This window comes from Solanum dulcamara, chromosome 6 (genome assembly GCF_947179165.1).
Source record: "Solanum dulcamara chromosome 6, daSolDulc1.2, whole genome shotgun sequence".
Taxonomy (NCBI): domain Eukaryota; kingdom Viridiplantae; phylum Streptophyta; class Magnoliopsida; order Solanales; family Solanaceae; genus Solanum; species Solanum dulcamara.
In genome coordinates, this window is record NC_077242.1 from 50,066,558 (window position 1) to 50,075,919 (window position 9,362).

Here is a 9,362-nt window from a genome sequence, read left to right on the forward strand (position 1 = left end):
TCTTATTATTCCCGGCCCCTTGTTACTATGCGAATGTTTATTTTTTTGTTGAGACCCCATTATTTATGCTAAAAAATTATTTAGCTAAAAGCAACGGAGTTTCAACCAATTTATAGATTTGGGTGGAAAAAAAACAGAAATACACAATTAAAACAAATTGTCCAAGTAAATTACTGTTCATAATTACATGACAATAAAAAATTAAAACTTATCTTGAAGGAGGTGATAATTTATTTTTTTCCACTTAGTTACCTAAAAGTGAGTGAATTCACACTTTTTGCTACATTAACGATTAGGGATGTCAAGAATATCAAAATGCCTAATTCAGGGAGTAGTTAGGATAAAAAACAAAAAACCCAAGTATACACTAAATAAAATGTGTCAAGTTTAGGAAGGTGAAAAGGTTTCCCAACAAATTTTGTATATCTTCATGTTAGTTATTTACCCCTGTTAGCCTTGTACGGCATCCTATACTATTGACAAGAAATTATTATTTGCAAATGTGCGAAAAATGGATCGGCATGTACAATGTTGGGTAGGCTATACATTGTGACCATTGGAGTTGAGTAGTTCTTCTTCTTTGGGGACGTCACTCATGGAGAGTTTACTATTTGATTTGGTGCTTATCTTATTCCACTCATTTTCTACACGGAAGAAAGCCCATTGGAAACGACGGAAGATCTCTAGAGCAGTTATTGTGAATACTGTGAGGTAATTGTGTCGGAGATGGGCAGACAGCTTGTATGTCCACGTGCATCGCAATATTAGGTTGCTTCCGATCACCCAAAAGTACACCTACAATTAAGCAAGGTTGATCCTTTTATCGACGGGATGCTCGTAAAAATAATGAAAGGACAAGCATTAGGCAAAAGGGATGGACTTACCCATTTGCGTCCGTACAAACAATGTGATAGAATATGTGGTCTGGTGAACTTGAAAACCCGAGTGAAACAACTAGAAAGAAAGAAAACTTGAGTTAACAGTTAGTCAGCAAAAGAGTTAGTAAAAAGTATTCTTGGGCTGGGGAACAGGCAGCATCTGCGCGGGTAGCAGAACATAAACAGTAATAATTGAAAGAAACATACCGGGCAAATATAGCAAACAACTCGCACAGCTTTATGCATGTATCAATCTTTGCATGCAGTGGTGGTTGTGTATCACAGAAGAAATATAAGCATTGAGGTAAAAGTTAAGTTTGATTAAGATGAACCCTTACAAATTAGCTACATCATCAGTTAATAAAAATTCACTCACCTTAAGTCCCAATCTCTTGTCAGATCCCAATAAAACGAATAGAGACAGTTCACAACTGCCGAGAGAAGCCACAAAGGCCTATAAAGGTTAACCCAGTTGTCAGGGAATACGTGATACTTAAGGGCTGACACAAATATCACTGGTACTGCTGTTGAATATTTTAAAGCTGAAATAAAATATTAATGAAATTAAGTTAAATACAACCCACAATTAAAATAAAGATCATCATACTATTCAAAACCTTTAAACCATCTCCGATTGGGAAAACCATATCCCAGCTTTGCCATTTTACCATTGGTGTGATCTGTGTATCTCAGTAAAGGAAAATGCAAAGATTGGAAATTTACCATTGAACAGGGTAGTCCTATCTCTAGTATCCTTGTATTGCCGAAGACATTGAAACAGACGAAATAGATAAGGCAATACAAGAATGATAGGAATTGCAACAGAGTGACTGCCACAAACAGAATCAGCTTCAAACCATGCAATGGTAGCAACCTGCATATGCATGATTATTGATCTTTCAGATAATTAATGCATAGAATTCAAACAAATTCTGATATATTTGTACCTTTCAGAAGATACAGAGGCAAAAACTATGAATTCTTTTTGATACAGTGGAAAAGGTTTAAGATATATTTCACTAGCAATTATAGGAAGACAGATGTTAAAAATCCATGGTGGACTGGGAATTTTTGATCGGTGAAAATCAGTGTAGAAAAAGATGTTGTCTTGTTGAAGCCTAAAAAACAGATCCCTTGTCAGATAGCTGTCCTTTCAACAATCTAAGGAAAAGACCCCATTACTTTGCCATGGAAAAGAATGGAGGAATTAGGTTATCCGATTGATTTTAATCCTATAAGTTCATCTAAATTATATAGGGCCTTAATGGAACAATTATTTCTAGAGTGGTTGAAGCATCACCTGGAAAGAAAGTTGGTCACCTGATCTATAAGATTTTCTAATGCTTGTAAATTGAAATATACCATCACAACGACACAATATCGAGCTCCATTTCATTTTTAGTGAAAATCATATGCAAGTGTTACTACTAGATCATCCAGAAAGGAAAAAGAAAAAGAACCTATAAATTTTCCCTACATCAATTCTAAGCACACTTTGGGACTCAACGTCCTCCTTCCATGGCACTAGATTAAATAATGCAGCAAGAAACACTCCCCCCGGAGAAAAAACTTCTCCAAAGGGTATTTCTCAGTAACATTACTCAACGAATCCAGTCTCTCTACATACATATTAAAGGGTCGTTGGGTTCATAATGGACTACTTATGCATCAATTATAATATGGGATTGTTTTGTGCAACTGTGAAACAATACATGGACTGTGTGAGATGAATGATACATGATTGTTGTGCAATGAATAACAATATATGGATTCTTGTAGAGGGATTGGGATAACAAAGCAAAAAGATTAGTTTTACCTTCCAGGATTAGTTTTTATTTACAACTTTGACTTGCGACAAAATTGTGTCATAAACTAATCTAACTTTTGATATAAAGATAACTATGAAATAGTGATGACATTACTCAAACATATGAATCATACATATTAATTTATTTAAGAAGGAAACAGAAGTTCAATTAATTTATTTAAGGAAACAGAAGTACAATTAATTATATGCCCACATTTCTACAAAGCATTAGGAACACAAATGTCGGACATATATATTGAACATAATTTAAAATAAATATATAAGGCTTTAACGTTCTGGAAACCTAATCAAATAAAAAACTAACTATATTTAAGTAATGATATAGAAGGGACATTCCAGTCATTTCGAAGGCTTTACGCACCGATTGTTAATCAGAAACTATTATATAATACCAAGTCTCCCAAGGATTTTATTAATATGAATCTGGTGTACAGCTTGTTGTCCACATAAAGCATGTATCTGAGTACAAAACATCTAACTATCAAAGAAGGCCTCTGATTTGGTCTCATATCTGGGTACCAGGCACACCACCCAGAGACTTAGTGAATGTGCTGGTATTAAACATATTTGGAAAGAGAGTGATATATCCACATGCAAGTAGCATTAAAATAATAAATTCTAACACACTGTCAATCATCTTTATTCTTTCCAAAAAAGAAGACAAAGAAAGTAACTAACCTGTCGATGAACCATTCTACAAACTGAACGCTCCAAATCTGAAAATACCTGTGCATTTCGAATAGCATTAGCATTGCCAGGGGCACAAGTTTTTCTCCTGTAATGTCCTTTCCTTTTTTTTGTCAAAGGAAAGAAGAGGTTGTGTACCTTTGACATAGAAGTTAATATATCAGCCAGGAAGAAGTCAGCAAAAGCTATTGCCTGCATTTACTCCAAAAAGAATCAAATTAGAATTTTAGTGACTTCAGGAAGCTCTATATCTGATCCACATGACGAATGATATTTTATTAGTCTTGTAAAACTGTTTCATGAAATTGAAAACTAAGATTAAGCTACTCCGGGAAAAGAATATACTTTGGTCAAGGAATCATTTGTGAAGTAAGACACCCAAAATCACATAACAATTCCAAAATGGTCCTAAATAAACCAATACTCCTAGAAGCTGACAAAAAAAATTCCAATCTTAAGCAATGTAATAAAGCAAAGAAATAGGTAGATTGTTTCACTTTTAAGGCAAACAAAGAAATAGAATTTCATCACATTCATTTAATTTACAGCTGGGAGAGTTGAAAATATTTTTTGATTTACAAGATCAGCACGCTTCTTGTTACAAAGATTCAAGTAATGCAAACTTGCCTGCAGCGGGAAAACTATCCTCCAAAGTGTTCTTAACAAAAAGTAGCGAGATGATAAATAGAAAATATGAAAGGGAAATATCAGAGCCATGGCGAAAGCAGCATATAAGAGCACCTGCAATTGCATGAAATTCATTAACATAGCATACAAGCACATTTATAGAACATATGTGGGTCTTAACTTGTACTTCAACAAAAACAGAGTAAACAATTGAAAAGATATGCGAGACTTTCTACCAACTAATAAAAGTGGAGTTACTAGTAGAATCAGTATTTTTGACACAAATTTCGAAATTATGATGTAGCAAAAACAATTTCTTGATGCCAACTCCATCCAAGTAAGAGGACAATTAGAACTTTGAATTCTTAATAGGATGAAAGACTTGAACATTTAAAGCGACTAATACTTTAGCATTTTGTATGACTAAACTGAAGAATTTAAGAAGCCAAATTCTTTCTAGCTGAATTTCAGAAGTAATGGTTCTCGTCCCTTGTTATAAATTTACCAAAGCGTCTTTTGTTTAAAAGTGAGTATGACTATCTCAATACATACAAGTTATATTAGGAAAAGCAAAGAAGTATCATTCAATTGGTGAAGGAAGCATCTATTACACTGGTTGAGATGCAGCCAACGAAACTTCTCCATTTGAGTAGAGATAGAGATAGGTTGTCATGCTAGTTGGCACGATGATGGTCATCCAGGTAGCACACTGCAATATAAACAGAATATGGATAAATTTCTACTGTGTATCTTCAAATAGATAATACACAATATGAAAACAGAAGTTTAACAGCCAGTTCCTATTGAAATTAAGCCACTTGATGCAGTTATATATTGAAATGTGTATAGATTAACAAATATCTAGCATCGTTAAGTTGAAGTAGAAAAAATAATATAGAGTATCCCATAGAATATTATGTTGAATATTCCATCAGAAAATTTCTACATAAGAAGCCCTTTTGTGTGTTGTTAATCAAGTGAACAAGAAATTCTCTCTTATTTATTCTCTTTTCTGCTTTCACATGGTATCTAAGCATCTATGATGATACTAAAACTGATTTGACTTGAAAAGGAGTTTAAGATATTTGTTTGACTTATATAATATACAAGTTAGTAGTGGAAGAAAATATTGTCAGAAAGAAATTTTATCAGTTAAATAGGTTTGTAATCTAAGAACTTGTGGAAAATGTACGAAACAATATTTTAGTCGAATATCTTGCAATGAAAAGAATGTCATATAAATTTGGGTAAGAGAATAACAGACTAGTAAGGAAAAAGTTTAGACTAAATGGAAAAGCTTATCATGCTCAGGATACAAGACACTGCAGATTCATTTTAACATGAAACAGAAATCAGTATCCTGGAAGAGTTCTCAAAGAGCACCATAGCACAATGAAGAAAAAGTTTAGCCTAAATGACAAAGCTTTTTTAGCACCAAACGATTTGCCTCACAGACGTATTGGATGCTTAGGATACATAAAAATCGTATATTCATTACCTTCCAAATCTCTCTGTGAGAGAGATGATTTTGATCGAGGTCAAAAATTTTAGCAAAGTCAACATTAGCCTGTGCAAAAACCCATAGGTTCATGCCCCAAAGCCAAACCATTATCGTCTGCAGAACCAAAAAACAAGAAAATACTGGTAAGAGGAAATGACGCACAAAGTGTTGTTAGATGAGCTAGTGTGAAGATAACTAACCACAAGTAGCAAAGGATTGTAATAAAGAAAAGCCTCATACAGAAACAGATCACGGAGGTTTACACTCATTCTCATGACTGAATCCCAGCTGATCTGCAAACTAATGACAAATATTGACAGCAGATGCTAATAAATACATTCACAGGAAAAACAATTCACAAATACTTGTGGAAAAAACAAATAAAAAGTCCTTTCACTGACCTTGCAACAACTAACACCCCAGATGAGAAACAGTAACACCTGAACAGTAAAATGTACTTAAGACTCAAAAGAAGTTTTGAATTTTCTTTGAAGAACAAGAAAAATAATTTGGAAAATCAACAAAAAGGAAATCAGGACACGGAGTCATCATGTCATGCTTAAACCTGAAGAAATGATAAAGGCAGATAAAAATTGACATTTCAAACAGGATATACAAGTCTTCCGTGCTTAAATTCATGTTATGGTGAATACTACCCTCTTGAATGATTTGAAGGTAACTGAAACAAGCAGCCCCACTTTTTATGTTTCAGGTAATTAGTGAAAGCCAGCCACTAAATTTTAGAAGTAGGACAGTCCACTTGGACGCCATAGATCGCACTAGGAATTCTATCAGCATTCCTAATCTATTCTCTGATAAAAACATCAAGTAAGAAATAAAAGAAGTCAAAGGAACATTTGATCATTAAGAATGAACATTTCATGTTTTAAAACTATGACAGAAATCCAGACCTTAAGTCTCCATAGAAGAACAGGAGATGGAATTATGGTCGTAGTGCTCGGTGGTGTGCTCACACCCTTCATTTCATTGGCCTCTATGTTATGCAAAACGGCTTCTTCAAAAACACTACCAGGTTCAAGTGTACCTAATAGATTACAATTCTTAGAAGTCTAATAGCATAACCAATGAGGAAAATGAAAACTGAGGGCAAGTATCAAAATACAAACATCAAAGAGACATTTCTGTGTTACCAAAATCAGAAACAACTGCTCGGCTTCCAGATTTCCGTAGATGTGGACTGTTGGAAGGAGAATCCATAAGACTTCCAAATATAGATTGAAGTAGCAGAGGCAATGAGTACGAAAACTTAAGAAACTAAGTTCACCCTGAAACCTACAATAACAATAAAATTCAATGGGTTGTATAGAATGGATTTCAGAAAATAAATCTCCACTGAGAACTTGTGCAAGGAATATGCAACCTCGAGAACCTGCTTGGAAAGACAAACCACCAAGAAGTCAATGCAAATACATACAGTGAACATTTTGTTCCTATATACTTCTAGGGACAGTCTGAAAATCTAGCATATAACCGACTAATTGTACTTTTACCAAATGCAGGAGTAAAGTAGAGCTCTGCCAATATACACACCTACCCTCAACATAGAGAATAAAATCAGATGTACTTACTAAAAGATGTGAATATATACAAATTGTCGTGTTAGATAACGAACAAAATTTAAATGTGTATCCTAACAAGATGAAAAAGAGAAGGAATAGACATACATCAGGAGGAATGCATCAAATTGTACAACAACAACAACAACAACCCAGTGAAATCCCACATCGTGGGTCTGGGGAGGGTAAAGTGTACGCAGACCTGACTCCTACCAATGTAGGACGGCTGTTTCCGAAAGACCCTCGGCTCAATAGAAGCATAGGAAAAGAGGTCAGACAAGAAAATTAAAAGTAAGAGAGTAGATAACGGAAGAGTTCCAAACAATAGTATAATCAAAGCACCAAAAAACAGTAGATATCGTCAAATAATAACATAAATACCATAAATAGCATCAAATTGTATTTAAGAAAAAACTACCCTCCTATTTGTTGCAGCAATTCAATTTGGGAGATTTTGATCTCTTGCACAATCTTGGCCCTAGTACAGATATAACTTTTAGGCTCTTTTTCTTTTACTACTTTTGATGATTATTCTGACATTGCAGAGAGATGAAAAACCTCCTCCTTTGTTCTTGATTGAACTCTTGATCTTCGAAGTCTCCATTCCTAGTTAAGTTTTCCTTTTTCTTTGAGATAAACTTGACTGGGATTTTACTCTAATCCCAAGGCTTTTCATTTCTACAGGTGGAATTTTAAGGTTGAATTAGAATTCAGGTTGGGTTTCTTGAATTGAATCGTTGTTTGAATATTAACAAGGTTTTTAGTTTCGAATATTGATTATTGTGTATAGTTTCACAAAACACCTATTTTTAATTTTTAAAAACACATTAGTATTTGTTTTCCCATTAGTTTCAATTGCAAGCCCCATAATCCAAATTTAGATATTGCTTCCGTCAACGGCATCTCCATAATTTATTATCAGAGCATTGCCTCATCGGGTATTCCTATACTCGATATCTTCAAAGGATTTGTAGGCAAAAGCAAAAAGACAAATGATGAAACAGAGTTCAGCGCACTGACTTGCAGCTTCTACAGTTCTTTCCGGACGCTCAATGTGCTGCACTGGCTCAGCCGTTGAGCCTGAATTTGTTTTTAGCAGCTTCTTGGGTCCAAACTGACTCTGAATTTCCTTCTGAGAATGTAACGAGCACATTGAAATGTTTACAAGTCACTTTTCAAAGTATTTTAGCTCATTTTCAAAGTGAGCACGCTTCAACTAACTTCTCTTGAAGCTCTCTAGCACACGATTTCGTCATATGATGTCGAGGCACAGACCCAAGTTTTAAACTTTATTACTATACTTTGTTTGAATTTGGTTCTGCTCTAGTCATTTCCTAAGATAACTACCTCTTCCCCTTGTATCCATTAATAGTTCTCTCAATTCCCAAAATCATGTAAAATTATTTGTCACTATCTTGCTAGTTGTTTCATTCTTATGGAGAAATGTCCCCATAACTGTTCCAATATTATTAGTCCCTAAATTCATTTGGGGATGCCATATTTCTCTCTAATCAAATGAGGAAATATCTGGTTTAATCGAACTCGGGGTCAGTCATCTTTCCTTGCAACAACCTCCAAAAATGGTAAAGAGGGACCTTAAGGAAGAAAATACTCTGTATTCAAGCTAAAATAGTTTTTCCTTCCATCAGTAGTTGAAAAAATGTGAAGCAACCGGATTCCAAAACAAAATAAATTGATGACATCAGAAGAATGAATAGTCGATCTAAACATCAAAGTGATTGAGGAAAGTAAATATTTGAATATATTTGTGCAGCATTAAGTTAAGAAGAATATAAAGATGCGAAGAGTGAACTTACAGCGAATTTGATGAGAAAGTGTGAAGGATGTCCCGGCACTGATTCAGCATTCAAATTCGCAACCCAAAAGGTAATAACGCGATACTATCTTCTGGACAGATGTTAACTATCTGTTACTATCTATCTTATATTTATATTATATACAAGGAAAGGTGTTGAGTAGGGTGACGCGACTCGACATTTTAATTTATTTATTTTTATGCAAAATACGTGAGACGCACATATTAAGTGTTTCTACTTAATTAATTCACCTTTATATGTCACTGTCAGAGTGTGCTACTCACGACTCACGGCTCACGGCTCAATCCAGTCACACCTGACGTTTAAGGAATATTAGACGTGACAAGTGGTGTGTACAACAGTTTTTATTTTAATCTGTTTGTATTATATATACAAAAAATTTAATATTTGTTCTTAAAGAATTTAATCTCTCACTATATTTGAGGT

General features: G+C 34.4%; 1 protein-coding gene across 9 annotated transcripts; it reads right to left on the bottom strand.

Annotated features, from left to right (window-relative positions):
- Positions 1 to 396: 396 nt before the first annotated feature.
- Positions 397 to 9,005, bottom strand: LOC129891144 (uncharacterized). 9 transcript variants are annotated; one of them, XR_008767114.1, is made up of 15 exons: positions 8,916 to 9,005; positions 6,673 to 6,719; positions 6,433 to 6,566; positions 5,923 to 5,961; positions 5,722 to 5,814; positions 5,519 to 5,635; positions 4,634 to 4,729; positions 4,021 to 4,134; positions 3,532 to 3,585; positions 3,385 to 3,432; positions 1,602 to 1,752; positions 1,255 to 1,420; positions 1,086 to 1,132; positions 885 to 954; positions 748 to 795 (listed from the first exon to the last, which is right to left on the bottom strand). XR_008767114.1 is itself a non-coding variant. In XM_055966412.1 (14 exons), the coding sequence occupies exons 1-14, from the start codon at positions 8,963 to 8,965 to the stop codon at positions 541 to 543; spliced, it is 1,434 nt and encodes a 477-aa protein (XP_055822387.1). In that variant the 5' UTR covers positions 8,966 to 9,005; the 3' UTR covers positions 397 to 540. The 9 variants fall into 9 exon arrangements, 7 of the variants coding, with proteins under 7 accessions (XP_055822387.1, XP_055822389.1, XP_055822388.1 ...); XM_055966412.1 differs by lacking the exon at positions 1,086 to 1,132 and having other exon boundaries at positions 397 to 795; XM_055966414.1 differs by lacking the exon at positions 1,086 to 1,132 and adding an exon at positions 6,819 to 6,911 and having other exon boundaries at positions 397 to 795; positions 3,385 to 3,585; positions 8,916 to 8,998.
- Positions 9,006 to 9,362: the final 357 nt, after the last annotated feature.